A 21,884-nucleotide genomic window follows, 5' to 3' on the forward strand; every position below is an offset into this window, starting at 1 on the left:
TTTGTTATGGAACAAAATGGAAAGAAAGAAATTAAGGAAAAGTCTTCTAAATGTTATTTGCATTGAGCTTGTCATAGGGCGCATTAAATGGGTCATTGTAGGATCTATGGCTCAACCCTACGATTTTTCTGGACGCAATTAGACTTCATTAAACTCAATCCGATTCCATTTGACCATTTTGAACCGTATCCGATACTATTTGAACTTCTTCAAATCCTAATGAGCGTTCCTATCTACTATGAAGGACATTCTCCGCATCATATGAATCAAATTTCAATTGCTTTAAATTAATGATGCGATTTTTATGTAAAAAATGAGATAAAAATTCCTTTTTAGGTTAGGGACGACTAGAATTTATGTGAATGACCTTACAAAGGCAGCCTAAATACCTCCCGTAACCTAAAATTTCTCATCACCAAAAGAAAAAAAATCTATTTTTTTTCCTCAACAATTCACAATGGAAGCTTCCAAAACGAGCCCAACCCCTTAGACAATAATGCATTTTGTATGTACAGTATCGAAAAATGGGAATCTTTCTATGTCAAGTATAGAACTTTTAATATTCATGTGTATGTCTGTATGCTTCTGTGTACATAAGTATGATATGGAGGATTTATGGAAGCCACAAAGTGAGACAGAATGATTAATGAGCAATTTTAGTTCCACTTCGTATTTTTTGCCTTTTTATTCGAATTTAGCTTCATGAATGAAGGCTGTAGGAGGAATAAGAATAAGAATGGATGATCCTTGTGAGGATATTGCGGGAAAAATTGAAGCCATAGGTTCAGGTTTACTATAAGCTCAGGATTCTCAAGTCCAGGTGTCTGTACATTAGGATTCTAAAGGACAGAAGCATTACCATATGGATTCTATAGTTTAGTCATCCTCACAATTCTACACCTTACCTCCAATTCTAACAAACTTGCAATCTAACATCTAAAGTAGCGCAAGGATCTATGCACGAGCAGTCTTATCTTGATTGCCGTGTTAATTAATGGGACCCGCTAACTTTTCTTCCAGAAAGCGGAATTAAATGAATTTTTTACCTTCGTAATTTTCACTTTTACGTGCGATTTTTCTCGCTTGAATTTGAAAATGTAATTTTTAGACAGAAAATTGGAATAATGGAATTAAAACATTTATGAAAATGAATAAAGAATGGGTCAGAATTGGGCGGGATTTCGTGTAATTTAATGAGTTTTGAAGAAGTAAATGCAATTGGGTGTGGATTGGTAGGAGCTGTTGCTGGATAAATTGTGATGTTTGGATACACTAAGGACGATTGTGTCAAAAGTCTTTTGCCTGCACGTAAGACACATGTTCAGGCACGTCTACAACCCAAACTAATCCTAATGAATCGACGAAGGTTAATAAATAATCATTGTCCATAGTCACACATAGGCAATTATACCAAATTAATAACCAGCAATGCTCGAAATAGCAAATGACAATTAGAAATGTCACTGTCGAGTAAAAAAGTCATTAATTAGTTTTTTTCGTTCCTTTAAGCGGACACACAGAAGGTAGAAAATTGTTCATATTTAAGTAACACATGACATAGTCCATAAATCCACCCACATATGCTTTACCGTATGAAAATCTTCAATGAAAATAACAATGGCAATTTAAAAATGAAAAATAATTTTACGAGTGTCTGGGGGATTTTCTTTGGCTGTTTTGTGCTATTGATTAATCGACAAGTGGGATATGGCTGGGTATGTTATGTACAATTTGAATGGATTGGGTGTCTTCACACTAGGAATTTAGAGTAAAGGTGCCTTCACACTAGGATTCTAGAATAAAGGTGCCTTCACACTAGGTTTCTAGGGTTCAGCAGTCTTCACACTAGGATTCTAGAATTCTAGTGCCATTAGACTAAGTTCCCAAATAGTATATTTGTGTAAGTGTCTTAAAATATTTGATTTGTTAGTAAACTGTGTGTAAAAATACACCGAAAAAAAAACTTCCAAATAAATTTTGCAGAATTGAAAAATTACAATTTTCTGATCATTTTCATCACAATAAAAATTAAAAATTTTGTTATATATTTTTTTTTTTAAAAAATTTGTTTTGTGTGTAATTTTTTGTATTTTTTTTTTTTTTTCAATAATCACCTGTTAAACTCTTTTTCTTCTTCAGCTTTTTAGCTTCTGCCAAATTTAAATTGCAATTTGTCCCAGTCCGGGTTGGGTTAGAAAATTTTTTTGTTCAATTTTTTTTTATTTTTTGAATAATTTTTTTGTGATATATTTTGTGTGTTGGATTATGAGTAAATAGACGGACACAGTAATTGACGTGTGGATGGTGGTTTAATTGATGATTGGCACGTGTGATTTATTTTTTATTTTCATTTTAGGTAATTTTTATAGTTAATGGATTTTTTTATATATATATTTTTTATATATGGTGAAATTAAATACAACATGCAAAAAAAGAAAAAAAAAATTAATGATTAGATTTTTCAGTCATAATTTTTTTTTTTGATATTCAAATATTAATTTTGGGGGTGGATCTGAAATAATTTATTGGGGAATTTTTCTACAGACATTCAAAAAATTTCGTGGCGAGGGTGGAATGGGGGGGAGGCATGGGTCATGGACAACTGAAAATTACCAAATTTAATACAATCAATATCAAATAAAAAGACAAATTTTTTAAAAATAATATTGAAAATCGATTTGATGTTGAATAATTTTGGGTTTCAATCGTTCTGAAAAATTCTCGCATGAATAATTTATTTGAATTTTTGATCGAGCTTGCAATGGAAATGGTTGGAATGAGTTCTCACAAACATAACCTCAATATTTGGATACTTTACTTAACCTTTCGGTACCTAAACATACTTATTTGGTAGCATAACCTTAAAATTCTGTGACTAGACCTACTTTTTGGTAACATAACCTCAAAATATTGTCTCTAACCTCACTTTTTGATAAAAACTTCTCAAAACTCTTTAGTCTGGCCTCATTTTTTATTTAAATACCCTCAAAACTTTTCACTTTTATTCTACTTAACCCCATAAATGTGCAAAAAATCAATAAAATTCCCATCCGACTTGAATAAAACTTCAATTTAGTTTCCATCTTAATTCAGAAAAAAAGCTCTTAAAACACCAAGTTTTCCATTTTATTATGAAAATAGTTTTTCATCTCATAATGCAATTGTTATTCAAGCTGAAATCACAACAGCAGAAATAATCTCCAATTTAAATTCATTATTTCTATTTTTAACTAGATCCAAAGATCAAAATCTCGGTCAAATGAAGAGAAAAACTCGAGCCATAAAAGAAAGAAAAAAATGATGAAAAATTCATTTCCATTTCCATTGCAAGTTCTTTACTCCGTTTCAATTTCGTTTAATTCTTTAACATAAAAAAAAGAAAATTTATGAAAATAAAGACGACAAGATAAGGAAATTATGGATGGGATAGATGAATGGGTGTGGAAGAGAAGTCACATGTAACACAAATAAAAAGACGGAGGATGAAAATGTTGACAATTAAGGAGAGAAATTTTGTCAAAAATTTAAGAGTTCATGACGACTGAGCAATGGTGGAGGTAATTTTGGGGTTATATGCAGTTTAGTCTCAAACCTATCCTAACTTTTGTTAACTAAACCTCAAAATTTTGCAATCTAACCAAACTTTTGGTAACCTAATTTCAAATTCTAATGACCTAACCTCAAAACCTTTTCTAACCTTAACTTTTTTGTAATTTAACCTAAAAATTAACAATCTAACCTCACTTTCGATGACTTAGCATCAAAAATGCAGGCATATACCCTGATTATTCCCAAATGCTTCACAACATAACCTCCAAAATCACCCCACCTTGCACCATTATCAAAACATAATGAGGACATTGAAGAGATAAACAAGAAGATGTACGGAAAGATGTTGAGAAAAAAAGAAAATGTTTAAAAATTTAAAACAGAAAAGAAGAAAGAAAAGTAAAAAATTTAAGGAAGAATTGATGACAAACATGTTGACACAAAATTATCAAAATAAAATAAGATGGAAAATAAACAAAAAAAAAAGGCACAAGAATGTAAAAATTTATGGAAATGAGGTGGAAGAAAATGAAAATTTTTTAATGGAACATAAAAAAAAATTTAAAATACACGCGACGTTGACGTTGAATATTCAGAATTATGCATGACTTGCGTTATTATCATCATCATCATCATTCATCATTATTCAAAATACAAAAATTATCACTAAGATGTAACAATAAATAATGAGAAGGAAATAAAGAGACAAGAAATGATAATGGGGGATGGAGAAATAAGAAGCTTTACTGAGGGGGGGTTGAATGACTCAATTGAGATGGTTATTTACAAAAGTTTTGGAAATTGTGAAGGATTTTGGGTAGTAAAAATGATATGGATGGTTATTGTTCAGGTTTGTGTCATATTTCGTCCCTAACTGCCCTTAATCTGGTCTATATAGTCTCAAAAGTCCACTATCTGAGCTACATAACCTCAAAAGTCCTTAATCTAGTCTACATAACCTCAAAAGTCTCAAATCTAGTCTACATAAACTTAAAAGTCTTAAATATAATCAACACAATAACCATCCAATAACCATGTGCTACCAAATCCACCACTAAGTTCAGGATCTAAATATTGGAGGATGGGGGTATATTTGTATATATGCAATTATATTCATCTATCGCCCATGCACATTTCCAAAAAAAAACTAAAAATATTCTCAATTTTTAAAGAATTTGTTCGTATTCAAAACAAGAAGAAGAAGAAGAAGAACTTAAGGAAAAGAGCATAGATAGTCATAGATATAGAGAGAGATAGAGAGATAGAGAGAGAGACAGTGGACATTCTCTGAGACAAAACAAAAAGATTGATCATCATCGTATGATAGAATTGAGATATAAATTGGTACAAAAGGAATCTCTTACCCTTTTTCATTTTCTTTATTGCCTGTTCCTGCTCATCAACGGCAGCACCAAGAAGTGTAAAGATGATACCAGCTTGTGAATTGACACCGACAGCTGTGACAATCATCTTGCCACTGCCTTCCATCACATGTGTACCCGACAAGACCATCGGATCGTAGTTTTCACCTTTCTTTACATGATCTGACTCGCCCGTAAGTGACGACTCGTCAATCTAAAAGGATTTTTGTACATTTAGTACACTTAGTATGAGTACTAAACAGCTTTAGTACAAAAGGTTGACACCCACCTTCAAGTCATTGCTTTGAATTATAATACCATCCGCAGGCAGCAGATCACCGTATTTGATTTGACAAATATCACCAACAACAATATCACCAACCAGGATCTGCATCGCTTCGCCATTTCGTATGACGGCAAATTTATGTTCACCTTCAATTCGCGACTGCAGACCACGAAACTGACGCTCCTTTGAGTAGTCATTAAATGCTGTAACAATAACAACAACGATAACTGATACTAAAATTGCGAGACCTTCAATCCAGCTGTAATGCTCGTCCTCTTCTACGATGACTGTAAATTAAGGATTATTTTTAATTAGATTTTGTGAATTAAATTTGGTAAAAACGTAACAAATTTTTTTCTAAAAATGTAATAGAATTTTCCGAAATGTACTAGATTTTTTGAATATTTCGCAGAATCTTTAGAATTGAGGTAGATTTTTTTATAGAAAAATGTACTAGATTTAGGTAAAATATTGTACCAGATTTTCATAAATGTACTAGATTTATGAAAATTCTACTAGAATTAGCTAAATATTGTACTAGATTTTCTATAAAAGTCACCAGATTCTCAAAGACTGTACTAGATTAATTCAAAAAAGTACCAGATTATTGGGAATTATATATCAAATTTTTTCTTAAAAAATGTACTAAATTTTCCCAAATGTCGTCAAACTTTCGATAATTTTTACCATCCTCACCTGCGTCCTCGTCTTCAGGTTTATAAAATGACAGGCCGAGTGAAATTAATGCAGAAACAATAAGAATGATGAGCGTAATATCTTGCACAGCTTCACAAACAAGTTGAAAAAATGTCTTTGGTGGTTTCGGTGGAATTACATTCGATCCAAATGTCTCCCGACGATGCTCAATATCCTGTCGATTGCCACTAAGACCTTTATCCTCAGACGTATACAGCCTCTCCATAACACCCGTCACACCACCATATTCTTGTATTTTCTGTATGCCTTCACGTCCACGATTTTCCATCAATTCACGCAGCTCCTTTAACGTGATGCGATATTTCGCAGGTCGTCCATTTATCGTTGCCATTTCTGCTTGATTTCTTGACTTATTTACTTCCGAAAATGAATAATTTTGTTAATGTACTAAATGTGCGCCGCGTTTATTTTTTTTTACTACAATTGTAATTTTAATTATTTTTTATGTATAATTTACTTCACGAGAGCACCCGCCGAATATAATATTATTATTGATTATTTTATGAATATTTCCAACTTTTGTGTGTGAGTGGAATTTATTTTGAGGTTATTAAATCTCAAAATGTCTTCAAATTATGCAAATTCCGGATTAATTTGTTGGATAATTTAACTAATTTCTTTTGTTCCTTAATATATGCTAGGTTATTTTATGATTGGGTTTATGACTTGTTTACCTAAATTCCGCAGCAACTTGGAAACTTTTTTTTGCTCAAATTTGAGGTTATCTGCTCAAAAATTCAGTTCTTGATGAGAATTTTGAGGTTATATCGATGACTTTTGAGGTTAAACTCCAAAATCTTTCTTATTTCAAGCTTGAATCTTTAAAATTCACTTGTTTACAAATAAAAACTTTGAGGTTAGGTTGCTACGATCAAAATGAAATTTGGTGGGATTTTTATGTAGAAATTTCAACTTTTTAACAGATTTTTGTAGAAAAATTCAAATTTTACCACGTGGATTTAATTTTTAACGACTTTTACTTTTTTAAAAAATTTCACTTTTTGTTCACAATCTGTGCTGCATTTCACGTTGCTGTTGCGAATTTTTAACTTTTTTTTTCTTATCAAAAATTTACAAACTTAAAAAACTTTTGCAAATTTGCAGTTTTAGGGTCTCTACTGTTTGTTCCTTTATTGCTTTTCACTTTTATTTTTTATTTTTTTGTAAGGGTTTTCGGGTGCTTTTTAACCACTTTTTTACATTCACACACTCTCACTTTATTTATTTGTCAACAAAAATTTATAAAACTTTTTTTTTAAAATCGACGAAGTTCTTCCTGGTTCCGTCGACTTTTCTGCTTCCTTTTTTGATGAATTTATTATTAATTTAATTACTATATATTAAATAATTATTATATTATTTAGTAGATTACTATAAACATCAAGTTTCTTTTAGCAGTTCCATGATTTCTTTCTCTGCCTTCTGAACTTTTCCTCCTTCCTTTTCGCTCGTTTTGCCTTTTTATCCGTTTTTGTAGAATTTTTAATTTTGACAATTTTTTGAAGCTCCTCGCTTATTCTCGATGCCGCTTTAATGTTGACTGACACACTAAAATTATAAAAAGAGAAAAAAAAAGAGATAATTGAGTATGAGTTTGCATAATTTAATGACATATTGAGAATTGATTTTGAGTCAACAGATTTTTCTCGGAAGTAATATAATTCATAGATGTTTAAAATGTAAACATGGCCAGATAAAAATGTAAAAATCATATAATGCGCGCGTTATACCATAAACATTATAAAGAGTACTGCGTATTATTCATTGTTTCATGCAAACTACGCGATAGTACGCGCATTATATGGACGAATTTGAGCGCACTATGTACATACATAAAATCAATTTCTTAAAAGTTTTAATAAAATTCTTCAAAATGTTAAATGACGAAACTTCTAAAAATGAAATCATCTAATAAAAATTCAAAAAATTTACTCATAACTCCGCATCCTAAATCTTCTTAATACCAGACTATTTCCACATGTACTACGATTAGTCCACTTATAATGTCTAAAAATTTATGTCCACTCATATTTTCATAGCAGACATATAAATTAGAGCACCATTCATCAGCTCTCATTCATCTAATTTCTCACAAAATTTATTAATTCATTTTGAGAGAAAAAAATACAGTTTTCAGTCGCAAAATGACAAATTTTCAGCGACAAAAACGATTTCACGTGTCAGCATCAAAAATTTACGATTATTCATGTTATTAGTAATTTTTTAATGAATATTCGAATGAGTTTTTGAGGTTGATTTGTGTGCGTGATAATCTTATTCTCATGCATGAGTCACGAGTTTATTTTGTTTATTTTTTGATAATTTTTTGTTTCTTTCTAGTCGATGATTTGTTTCGTTTTTTGCAAGACTTTCTTTTTTTTCCTTTTGCTTTTGTCGGTGGCAATTCTTCTTGATAAACTGCACGTTTACATTTTTTTTGTCAGAAGGTTAAAGAGTAAAACGGACTTTAATTTATTTTTATCGCAACAAAATGAAGAACTTTTTGTTTTTTGTTTGGGAGCAGTTCAAGGTTTTTCAATGTTAACTTGAGTATTTTTTTAGTATAGCGCGCAATGCGCATATATTATTATCATTTCATAATGCGCGCACATACTCAAAAGTAAATATTGTAACGTTAGTCTACTGATGTATTAATCACACTTAACCTTTAAACTTTCAAATTCCAAAAGTCCATTACCATGTCCACCTATCAAAAACAACTTCATTACTAACCCATACATCATCTCTAAATATGACTAATCTCCCCCAACGTCAACATCAATTAAAAACCTCACAATATACATTATTTTTAATTGACAAGCAACTCCACAATTCAGTCACAATATCATCTCATTTCCATTTAAATTCCATTCACCGAAAACAAGCGAGTTTTTGCTCTTTTTTTTCTCCATTTTAATTAATCGCACAAAAGAGATGACAAGAGAATATCGTCATAGCATTGACGTCATTAAATTCATTGAGTCATTCGAATGTGAAGCATGCGATAATTTTATTTGCGACTATATGGGCATGATGGAGGGGGATGTGTTGGATATGGATTTTTGCACGATTTTGTATTAGAATATGACTTTGTAAGGCTACACTAGAGCTTTAATCCGTACTTAACATTCATATATACAAATATCTATCAAGTCTACCGGATCTATCAAATTTTCACCTTCATTACCCAGCCTAACCCAAGTCATCTCATCACATTACAAGCATGATCATTCATTAAATAAGAATGATTAATTGTCGTGCATTAAAGATTATAAATAAGGCATGAAAATACAAAAATTGAAATAAAATGTGAATATTTTTATTAGATCATTAAGGAATATTTTAAATATGAAGCAGTAAGAATCACTTAATGTACAGGAAGTTAATGTGATAATAAATTCATCCAAATATTCACTTCAAGGCGATAAAGAGCTTGATTTATGAGGTGGGGGGAGAGTTGATGATAATTTGATGAAAAAGCTTAGAGTAGGGTGGATGTGGTTGTGTATGGGAGAAGGGGATTGTTGCTAGGAGTGTTCAGCATTGCTGTCTATATTTGAAAACACTTTGGAATACTTAAAGTATCAATTTTAATACAGATACACAGCAGTGAACAACGATGGACTTCAATAGTGTAGAATGGGCTGCCCCAGAGTAGATTAAACTGCCCCAGGGTAGATTGAACTGCATTAAGGTAAGCTAAACTGTCCTTTGCTAAATTGTATTCCAGAGATATATCCACAATCAACGCTACATCATCGAACCTTGACCTATCCAATCTATCTAATCAAACATCACAACCCATATAGCTAATCTCACAAAATAATTTAATACAATCGTCATGTCTTGCATAAACAAAACATCCAAAATGACAATAAAACAAATTGTACAAATATTGCATTGCATGCATCTCAATTCCATCAAACCGTGACATACATCATCATCATCATCATCATAGTCAGCTTTTATTCAATTTCAATTCTACAAAATTCATTTGATAAGATCAGATGTCAATTGAAATTAATTGTCTAGAAAAGTAAATTGCTTAATTGTAATGTAATTTTATAGATTGTGTTTTTGTTTTGGAAGTGCCTTTTTGGGATATCTGATATTGAGACTTTGATGATATGTTTGATTGTTCTGAGAAAATTATGATATTTTTAATGAATTTATGATGATTGATTGAGGATATAGACTAAAATATCATAGAATGTGAATGGGTTGGGTAGTTTATGGCATTCTAGGTTGCCTAACGGGGTACATAGATTCCAATTGAGGATACACAGCATCACATTAAGGAGTAAACAGCTTCAAACTGAGTAATACACAGCCTCGATAAAAAAGGATAAACATCTTTAAAATAATCATTAAAAAATCACTCGACTGATTCAATTACACAAGAAGAATCAAGTCAGTAAGTCAGGAGCCACGAACAGCACACCCCATACTCTTGACATCAATTCCTCATCTTAATCTTCATGTTCATTTTCATTTCACAGCAACCGTAAGTCAATTTCTTTCCGGATTTTTTACATTTAATTTAACGTATCGTCAGCAGCTGTGCGCTCAAGTGCTTTTAATGTGCCGAACACACAGTTCTGTAGTGCTGCAAAAGTGTATATATATACATCGAAAAATAATAAACATGCACATCTACAGCAGTCGAGTCGGGCTTTGAGACTATAAAGATTTTTTGGCACGATGGATTCTAAAAATAGATACATAGCCGGTCCCGTAAATGAGATGTGAATATGAAAAATTTTCCTCGCATGATTGAAAAATTGGCTTCGACTTGAGCACAGCCAATACATACAAATGATAATTCTTGTGGTTGTATGAGGGTGTCTGTGGATTTGTGGCTGTATATTTAGTTTAGTTAATGAAAATATTTGGCGGCTGACTTGTTATTTAATAATGATGAAATTATTGTTCAATAAATAGATGAGGGGAAAGTAAGGAAGACATGGGGTGGTAGGGAAAGAGGCGCATTTAGGGATTATTGAGTCTGTATTTCTTATGAAGACTTTGAGAATCAAAAAAGGTCTCTGTAGACCTGGGAATAACCCTCTGAACCTGAATATGAGTCTATGATCCTGAATATGAGTCTGTGATTCTGAGTATGAGCCTATGATCCTGAATATGATCTTGTAAACCTCAACATAACTCTATGCACATCATACGACCCTTCAACACCTCAAACCAATCATCAGAATCTCTCATCTCGTCAAATTAGTCTTGCTGTCATCATCAAGCCATTCTGCCAACAATTCCCGCCCATCATCATTGCAAGATTTCAGTTTAGATAGGTATTTGTGAATCGATGCATTGCAGACACGCTCATACAAAAGTTTTCTTCTTATTATTAGTTTTATTGTGAGACTAGTCAAGGTTGAAGGAAGTAACGAAAATTTTTTAGGGAATTTTCTAGATAACTTTGAGTATGCGGAACTGATTTTAGAATCCCCGGATGGCTATTTTGAATATTTAACGGAACATTGATAATAAATTTAATAATTCCCTGCCTATTGATCCCTAAATCATCAAAATATTCTGCATACTCATCACCAATTAATGTAAATTGATATGCTAATGACTTAAACTTTACTACATTCATCCCACAACATACAAATCCTATTCCCTGAGCCATAATAAATTGAATATTACTAGTTGTACATAAAATTTAATATCGATCAATGCATTTTCATTATTTTGAATGCTGTCTATCTCTGAATTGCAATAAATTATTCACATTTTTTTATGAATGAATGTTTCAGACATTATGGAATATGAACATTTTAATGCGGAACTGTCGATCGTAAAGCTGGAGACATTGAGACTGACTAATTTAATTATTGAAATGCTTTTGGTGTTGTATTCGGATGGATAGAGTATGATTCTCATAGAATTCTTAAGGTTCAGGTGCCTTCACACTATATTCTCGATATTCAGGCGCCTTCACATTAGATGTTTACTTTAAAGAAAATTATTAACTTTAAATCTCACTTAACCTCAATGAATAATTAAAAATATGTACATAAAACTTCAAAAAAAGTATAAATCATACTTGAAATTGAAGGATTATAATTAAAACAGAAAATAACAATTTTCATTCCCCTTCCGTATCTCATTTTACAAACATAAAATATTCACATTTTCTTTTATATTATATCTTTCCATGTAATCTGAATATCAAATTCAAGTAATTCTTTTTAATTTTTCAAGAGGTTAAAATTACACACGATTTTGATTTTCGCCTTCTTTTTCATTAGCGAGTGACGATCGTGATTTTAAGCCGATGACGCAACTGGCATTTGTGATGAGGGAATCGAAACATGTGTCAGACACTCGGCGAACAAGCTGACTATCCGATTTTTTATTTTTTTCAACTCGAGACTTTTCTTTTCTTTTATTTTCATTTTCTTCTTTCATTTTTGTTTATTTTGTGATTATTTGAAGAATGTGAAGATTTCAGGCACCTTCACATTAGAGTTATGAGGTTCAGGTGCCTTCACACTAGATTTTTCAGGTTCAGATGCCTTCACTGAGCTACAAAACCATTCAAAATTACTACATAGCCATCAATAATGCAGAAAACTATTCTATATAGTCACTGAACCCAAAAAAAAAAACACGGCAATAATTACAAATGTTGGCGACATGCACGCAATTATGACGTTGCTTATTCACTTTTTACATTATTTATGCATAATCTTGAGGGAAAAAAGCGACAACTGTCTATACTTTGTTTGTCCTTTCGTCTATGAAGGCTGTGTAGCATTGAATTTCATGCTAAATTGGCCGACTATTCATGAAAGTTTCTTATTTTGTCGCATGTTTTGGCGATTAGTAAGTCCATTGACGCCATTTACGTGTAAAATTTATGATATTTTTCATCAAAAATATTTCTAATCTCAGCCATTTTCCGGAACAATTGGGGTTGTTGTTTCAATGTGGCACGCCAGGGACTTATATTTTTGTATTTTTTAATGACTTTATAATCTTTCATGTTTATTTACCATAAAAATGGTGGTCTCATAAGGAAGAAATGAGCATTGACCTTGTAGAAATTACAAAATATTTACCATAATGTAGAAAGTTCAAGAGCCTTTTCTGATTTTTCCGCTTAATAATGAAGTAAAATGAGGTAATGGGTGGTTTGGGTGATATAATAACACGCTATTAATCACGTACACTGAAATTCACGCTTTTTGATTACAACCGACAATTTTACATCGATTGGTGTGAGGTTACAAGGAGGTTAAAGAGGGTGAAAATGTTCTTCAAGTGCCATCATTGTCGATGTGTGCCTTGACATTTAGAGTTTGAGAGGATTCACTCTGATTGTTCAGGTGTCTTCACACATTGTGTTCAGGTTCCTTTACAATAATTGTGCAGGTGCCTTCACGTAAATCGAAAGCTAGTCCTTTCAAGCTCAAATATATCACAATATTCCACTCCCTATTTTGTAGATACGATATAAGCTATGTATTCCTACAAATTTGACATTAAGGAGTGGAAACAACATATTTTTAGAAGGATAGAAGGTTTGGTATAAATCTGGTGATAGTTAGCTTCCAAATTGGAAATTATACACGTATAATGTACAGGTAATAAACCTAATTTTGAATGTTGATGTAATTCTATCCCCGCTAAGTCAACAACATCACAAGAACTTTTCATTAAATTTAAAACCCCATTTTTATTTTAATTAAAAAATTCTTCAAATTGCTGCTTTTATTACAATTTTCCCCCCTTTTTTCAAGTTGAATATTGCTGAAAATCCACTGTTGAATTTCCATTTCGACCTTGCATCCTTTCATGTCATTCATGTCAACATATCACTTCAATTCCATCCATCCGTCTATTTTCACAATCCCTCCATCGTGTTTTTTAAATAATTTTTCATGATTTTTTATACACAGCTTTACCGTAGACTATGGAAGATGCTATAAATACATTCAGCACGTACGTATACGTATGGGGAAAATCCCTGTGATTCAAGATGAAAAGTCGGGAAAAGTGAATGTTGAATGATGGAAACGATGAGCAATATTCGTACGAGATTGTTGAGGTTCTGGTTAAAGCTTTGAGCTTTAGGTGTCTTCACACTGAAATCTTGAATTTTTGGTGCCTTCACAATAAATTTCTGGTGCCTGCACTAATGCTTTAGAATTCAGCCTCGTTCCGCAAACCACAATGATCCAATCTAACCAAATCCAGTCACACATACCCGAATTCCTCGACAATATCTCCTCACCCCACTTCACTTTCAACTTTTTTTCCCCTCTGGATATAAGAATAAATTTAAAATCCGCACAGAATGAGGATATATACAAAATAGGAATATAGAGCACAGAGCGAGCATAGAGAATGAATGGATGAATAGCCTAAACCTTACGGATATAAAACATTTGGAATATTCAATTAAAGAAGGAATTAATTTTTATTTTTTGTGAAACTCAGCTGCTTCAAAATAAAATTTTCCTTTTTTTCGTCCGAAACTTTTTCATGAGCTTTAATCGCTTTGTTAGGAATGGCAGGGATTGCGTCAGTTTTGGACTGAGTGTTTGGGAATTTTATATAACATTGTAGCAATCTACGAATGTTTACGGGTACCTTTAGGTATCTACAAGTAAGAAAACCACCAAAAATGCGCTTTATCCATCTAAACTTGCTGTTAATCCCCTCAAACCATAGAAAAAATACTACACGGAAATTAAACCTTCCACGAATCTCAACAAGAATTGAAATAAAAATCCATTAAAATGTAGTATGAGATCTTTTGGCTGTGTTAAAATTCAATAACAGATGTCAGATTTTCCATATTTAAAAAAGGATTGTAAGTGAGAATGAGAGGAAATTAAATGGTGAATGTAATGTCAAGGACGAAAGCTCCAAAAAAAGTTCATTTTACTCTCATCTTATGCACAAGCTTTTGAAGCTCTTTACGCTCAACTTCATTCCGATCATTGAATTGGGATCATTGAATCGAGAAAATTTTGAGCGAGTGAGGCATGATAATTGACCTTTGACATTTTCTGGAGTACCCCCTACCTCCAATACTGACAACAAAATCCATTAAAATTAATTTTTTCTTGAACTTTTCACAATCAATTTATAATAATGGCAGTGATTTGAATGAAAAATTGAATACACTTACTCAAAACCCACACAAGAAATAATAAAAAAAAGTTGACGACACAATTTTATGACGCCCGGTACAACCCACGTTTGTGCTTCTTTAATCCTCTCAACACAAATTCAAGTTGACAAAATTCAATTTTGTCTAAATTTAAATTAAAAGGTTAATGATGGTTTGATTGCTGTGGATTTAATCAGATTCTGGTGTCTTCACTCTAGAGTATTGAGGTTCAGGTGCCTTCACACTAGCTCCCCAAACATCAAAAAATCCATAATTTCCTCAAAAACAGCAAATCAAAATGAAAGCGATTCAAAATCAATTATTTTCCATGATTAGCATGATGCGAAAAGGTGTGCGACTAATGGACGTCACAAAAAAATTTTTTCGAACTCTCTTTTGTGTGCCGAAATGACCTTGAACGCAAAAGTCTACAGCGATGCTAGAACAAATGTTTGTGTTCATCCATAAACTTTACATACACATATAAAGTCCGAATATACAAATGTAAACGCTTTGATGGCTTAATGGATGGACTTGGATTGTTTTGATGTTAATTTGGTGTGAATTTTGTTTACTTGCGTGAGGTAAAGGCACCAAAAAAATATAATTTTGTTTTAGAGTCTTGAAATGTCTTATGACAGAATGAATGTCCTTATTTTTCTTGGTTAAATAGTTTTGATCGTTTATGGGTGGAAGTTTTCTTTTATGTTGATGGGGTATTTATGGATGTTTTAGATGCTTTTTGGATATAAATAGTTGGAAAAAATAGAAGAAATGGACGACAATTTAAGGTATTTAGTTGGAATTTTTATGTCTGATGTTTAGACTTGGTGACTGTTGGTGGATGTTGAAGTGCTTTTGGATGTTTTTCGGAAATTTAAAGGAGTTCTGTCTTGTGCTTGCTGTGTCTATACCCAGTACGATATCTATGTATAATCGGTAGATCCGTATAGAGCTTGTAAGCCCCCAAATTGACACAACTTCTATCAAAAATCTGTTGAACTCAAATTCCTCGTGAGTATTTTCACAATTCTTTAGCGAATAAGACCTAAAATATGACAGAAGTTTCTGATTCTTACCGATTTGACTTTGTATGATGAAAAATTCGATAATATTTTTATTGACTTATTAGATAATCAACCTCGATATTTCTGCAAATATATAGAAAAGAAATTGGTGTGATTAGTTAAAAGCTTATCAAATTTGTATTTAGGATTCATATTTAGTATATAGAACAGTAGCATAATATTTCAATATCTCCAATAACCATCCCCCCAACTCAATATCAATACCCGCTTTAATCAGCATCAAACAGTCTTCAAACCCACCACAAATTCAGCCTCATTCTCTTCATATCTACTATACCGCAATTGATTACTCAAATTTTCCTCATTTTCAATCTTCTTCTTGCTTCGTCAAAGTCAGAAGAGAAAACAAACAATGAGAATCGTCAGAAAACTGATGAAACAGTCAAAGACAAACAACAGCAAATGGTTAATGTCGATCAAAGAGAATAAAACTCTTAGGAAATAAGTTGGGAAATTTTAAGGCCCAGTGAGAAGGCATCATAACTTCAAATTTTGAGTGTAAGGGAAGTAAAATCTCAAAATTCTAATGGAAAGGCTCCTGAACTTCAGAAATTGAGTTTAAAGGCACCTGAATCTCAAAACAAACCAGAACAGAAGTTCTCCAACTCTCCACGCATTCATGTTTGTTGTGTACATGTCCAAGTGGAGCAAACACAGCACACACAAGGAAAAAAAAACGAGAGAATTATATTTTTTGGCACGCGTCCAAAGTGAAATTGAACGAGAGCATTTTTCGATAGCAAATGGGGCGACTGAATTGAACTAAAAAGCAGCAATAGCATGAAATGTATTCACATAATAATAGGCGAGGAAAGATGAAAATTCACTTTTTTTTCTGCTGCTATGTACTAATGTTGCTTGTTGTTTCTGCTCCGAGCAAAAAGAAGAAAATTTTTCATCGATATTTTTTTTTTCTCTCAAGTTTCGGAGAAGAAAACGAAGGAAAAATTTTACGAGCATCGTTCACTATTAACTTATTGATTAAGTTTCAGAGGAAGCAAATAATTTCTTTTAAATCTATAATCGAGTGAATGAGAGATTTTAGACAAGTAAGAAAGGCATTTTTTGGGTTGTACATATAAAGCGTATTTTGAAAGGATTGATACTTTTTGTAATTAAATTTCAAGTTTGATCAGTCATATTCTACAAAACAATGAATACTGCCTAATATACCACCCAAAACACCCCAAACCGACTAGTCACTAATCAATCAATATTCAAGTCAGTCATGACAAATTAATAATTTCCGCTGAATATCCTCATCATACAACATGCTTATGTACACAATTTCGCCATATTCTATGTATTCATCCACAAAAAAACTAACTAAATCAGATCATATAATCAGTCAAATGATGAATCGCATAACAATAAACATTCATGTGATGAAAGTCAGTCGTCTATAAAGTAACAATATTTTTTTTTTCATCTTTGGAAAATCTCTTGGATATTTATTTTTAATACTTTTTATGTTCATTTTTTAATGTCTTTCATTAACTAATTGATGACGAATGAGAAATTTTTCAATTTTTTTATTGACTTTTTATGATGAACAATTTTTAAAGGCTTTCATCAAAAGGATTATTGCTCTGTTTGTGTTATGATGAGTGTTTAGAAGAGTTATGGATAAAGTCAGTTAGTCTAGGGCACAAAAGCTCAATATTTGGCCTAAAATCTCAAAATTGAACAACTAAAACAAATTCCCATCCCAAAACTATTTTAAAAACATTAACAAGCACTTCCAAACGGCCATAAAACTGACACACTTGTGACAACCTCACGTCATTTTGTGATGCAAAAAGCCACACAACATGTTTGACTATTAAAATTGCGGTCAGAGAACAAATTAAATTCTAATTGTTTCGGATTGTTATCTAATAAGTGCCATTAGGAAATGAGCAAATGGAAAATTTTCCAGGTCGATTTTATGGGAAATATTTATAATTGAATATTGTGGAGATGAGTACGTGCTGAAATTGCATCAACAGGATGACATCAGTTTGTAATATAAATGTCATTGTAGAGGCTTAAGACAGAATAAGCAAATCAAGTTGAGTTAAGGCAGAGATGTGTAGAATTTAAATTATTTTGAGGGAGCAATGAGGGTTGGGTAGGAGAAGAAGTACTTTAAAGCTTACATAGCAGTCCTGAATGGTTGAATCTACCTTATATTCTATCTAACATCAGGTTCAAATTGGGTGATTCAAATGAGTCGAATATAGGACGGACTTGCCCCGTTGGGTCACCTTCAATATCCTCCTAACTACACCACTGCATGCCATATTGAAAAAATATTCACAGATTTATAATTTAAATGATTAGCGAGGCGGTCAAAGTATTGAAAATATATAAATAAAATTTGCAAAAATCAAGATGGTAATGAAGGTCATTAGTAAATGTGACTTAACAATTTTTAATACTAACTATCATGTCTTTTTGATTGTATTGGTAAATTTTCATGTACATGTATGTGTGAGTGTTCTTACTCATTTCCCATAATTCTCAAATATTTTTTCATTCTCATATTCTCTCATTACTCATTGATTAATTTTGCTTACTGAAAAAAGAATTGTGACATAAATTTATGAATCACAGTAAATACGAAAGTGCTGTAATATTGAATTTGAAAGGCTACAACTAGGCGATTCTCGTGATTCAGAAATTAAATATTATATTATGAATTGTTGGAAGCCTTATTAGGAATTTTTTAATAATGAATCGATTGGAGTTGTTATGTAATAATAGTGAAGTCATTTGATGATCAAACAGACTTGACCTAAGTCAATAAATATTTTGGAGTCTAAGAGAAATTGGAGGAATTTTTGGGGAGTCGATGACTTCAAATTTAGTGGATTTTTGACAAATTTAGAATTTTTTCTCAAAATTGCAAAGCAAAACATCAAAACTTTGCAGTCTTACCTCAAATTCGGCTATATAACCTCAAAATCTTGCATTCAAACATGACATTTGACTACATAACCTCAAAAGTCAATCTCTTAATGGAGAAACTTAAATGCCAGCTTTAAGTTCCTTCCAACTCAATAACATCTTCAATTAAAATAATTAAGAAACAGACTTTTAATTGCAAAAATAAATTAACTTGAAACAAAAATTATCGAATTTATTATGAACAAAAACAAGAACATTTTAAGAAATAATTAAGCTGTTGATGCATTTCAATTTAATTCTCATTGAGGTTGTTGACCATGTTTCGATAATGAACGTAAAAGGTTTTAGCTCATGTTTTATGCATTGTGAATTTTTTATGATTAAATAGATTGTTTACTTAGTAGTGTCTGGTTATAGATTTGAAGGTTATGTTTTGGGGGTTGAAGTATGGATGGCCCGTGGATGAGTAACTCCACCTGAAGCCATCAAGAATCAAATTTAATTTGAATTTTCATCAACAAAATAATCTCAAATGTAAATAAAAACAAACAAATTTGAATTTCTGAATTAATTTTTTGCAGGATTTCCTTTTGAGGAAAATTTCCGAGAATTTTTTGATGTCTTAAATGAAATTCACTGGTTTCTATGGGCTTGTTTGTCCAAAAAAGAAATTTTCTTAAAGTCTAAGAAAAATCAACAAATTTCATTTGAATTTTTTATGAAGGAAGAAGACTAAAATATGCACTTGTTTACTATTTACACGTAAAATTCAGAGAAACAATTAACATCAATATTTATATTTGTGCATTCAGACTTGTTGCCAAGATATAAATTGTCTTCGAGGAACTCATTTAGTCGTGAAATTATTGTGAAAATTGGTGACGTAAATTTGCAGAGGATGGGGTTAAGGTCAATTGAAAGTTTGACAAGTATACGGATTCTAACCTCAAAATTTGTCAAATTTCAAAGTCTAACATGCAAATTTGACAAATTTTTAAGTAATTGCCAACAATCCACACACTACAGTCCTTTTTACGGTAACATCAAGGTCTAATTACAGTTTTAAATCATTTTCTCACAAGATTTATTGCCATTTTGATCCCTTTTTATCGCACATCAGACAAGGACATTCGGTAAAGTGTAATGAGGTTAATTTCATGGGCATTTAGTCATTCATTGTGATTAATAATTTATTGTTTTGTGCAACTTTTACTTGTTGTCGAGGCTTGATATGAATGCAAAGTACTGCACTGGTAGGTTTCGTGGGCTCTGTTGACGTTAGAGAATTACAGTGTCTGACAAAGTAACTGATCAGAATATGATTCTGATTTAATGAATTTGTCATAATTATGTGAATGGCTTCAAATCAAATTATTCATCTGCATGTGATTATTGCTCATTATAGTAAGGATGAGATAATTAAAGAGTATTTGAAGGTGATGAAACGGGAATCTCATGGGATATGATACATATGCTTATTAGAGTCAGATATGAATAGTCTGGTTAGTAATTCGGGAATTTTAGTATCAACATAGACAATTCCTTACAATTTTAACTTCAAATATACCTAATTTAGTATTATAACCTTGAAATCTTGTCACATTTGAATTCTAACCTAACCAATTCCAAACTTATAGATTTTAAATTCCAAGCACACTTCCCAATAATAATAAACAATTAGTAGCCTTTAAATTAAACTAACATTGAACTCTACGTCAACATGACGGCATTTGATTATTCTTGTAGAATCATCAAGTCTTTGTTTTCTTTATCAATGATTGTGTGACGATCTATATATAGGTCTATGCATACAGATATGAATATTTATGGTTTGTGCATTTCCGTCACAAATTTGATAAGTAAGTCAATTGTATATTTTCAGGGTTATGAGTAATTTGAGTTAGATAATCTGGGTGAATCGAGCTAGTTTGATGATTTTTCTGGAATTTTTAGAATTTGTGGATTTTTCTAGAATTTTTGGATAGAACTTTGAAGTTAGAATAGTGAAAATAATTATATTTTGAGGTTTAAATGCCAGAAAGGACAAAAGTTTGAGGTTAGAATTAATCATAGAGTCACTAGACTTTATACTGAATAAGGCAATAGCATTAGTCACATCGTTTCTGTTATCTCAAGTGCTTACATACACGTATTTCACATAAAGTCTGTAATTAAATACATCATAGTCTTCAAGCCTTTCAATTCCTATAGTGTAAAAAATTATCAATATTGGGCGTTAATTCATGAGTCAGCTTGTTATGTAGCTTGATACTAAAACTTTGAGGTAAGAAATTTCATTGAAAAATGTACTGTTCATGTTAGGAATTGTGAGGAGATAAAGGGAAACTTCATCTTCAAAGGGTCCCGAACCCCATCACCCCCTAACTACATTCCTGCCAAACTAAACGTCTCAAGTGTAGAAGAAAATCATATCAAATAAGTAAACACTCATTAACCGCTAAAAATACCCCGAAAAACCATATCAAAATTGCCCATATCAAAACAATTTTTCACATAATATTATCGTCGAGTCAGCATTTGCGTCAATTCAGATTTTAAAGCACACAATTAATTTCACTTGAAAAATCCACACATTTGGTATCAAAAACAAAAAAAAAAACTTTGTGAAGTAATAAGAAGACGTTAAAATGAGCTTAAGAACGTCAATCAATATGATAATGATAAATTTTAAGCTTCTCGTTCACATGAAGATGAAAGGATTAAAGAACTCGGAGATGGGTATCACTAGACAATTCAATGCAGGGGTGTGACTAGGAGGAGTTATGAAGAAATTGATGAAAATTGTATGAGGAGCTTTGGAATTGCTTTGGGGTCCTAAAAGACTCTATGAG

The 21,884-nt window shown here is 31.8% G+C and overlaps 1 protein-coding gene across 7 annotated transcripts in view; it reads right to left on the bottom strand.

Moving 5' to 3' along the window:
* Positions 1 to 21,884, bottom strand: part of PMCA (plasma membrane calcium-transporting ATPase 3) — an 82,475-nt gene that overhangs the window by 27,730 nt on the left and 32,861 nt on the right. For 6 of the 7 annotated variants that reach the window (XM_070647280.1, XM_070647336.1, XM_070647308.1 and 3 more), the window contains 5 exons: positions 16,135 to 16,206; positions 5,893 to 7,461; positions 5,200 to 5,483; positions 4,914 to 5,124; positions 2,115 to 2,150 (listed from right to left, as the gene is read on the bottom strand). In XM_070647280.1, coding sequence (XP_070503381.1) covers positions 2,115 to 2,150; positions 4,914 to 5,124; positions 5,200 to 5,483; positions 5,893 to 6,244 — 883 coding nt within the window. In that variant the 5' untranslated portion in view covers positions 6,245 to 7,461; positions 16,135 to 16,206. The remainder of the gene's footprint in view (positions 1 to 2,114; positions 2,151 to 4,913; positions 5,125 to 5,199; positions 5,484 to 5,892; positions 7,462 to 16,134; positions 16,207 to 21,884) is intronic. The other variant, XM_070647327.1, reaches the window with a different exon arrangement.

This window comes from Chironomus tepperi, unplaced genomic scaffold, assembly GCF_022539635.2.
Source record: "Chironomus tepperi strain 1889 unplaced genomic scaffold, CSIRO-AGI_Ctep_v1 contig_34, whole genome shotgun sequence".
In the NCBI taxonomy this organism is placed as follows: domain Eukaryota; kingdom Metazoa; phylum Arthropoda; class Insecta; order Diptera; family Chironomidae; genus Chironomus; species Chironomus tepperi.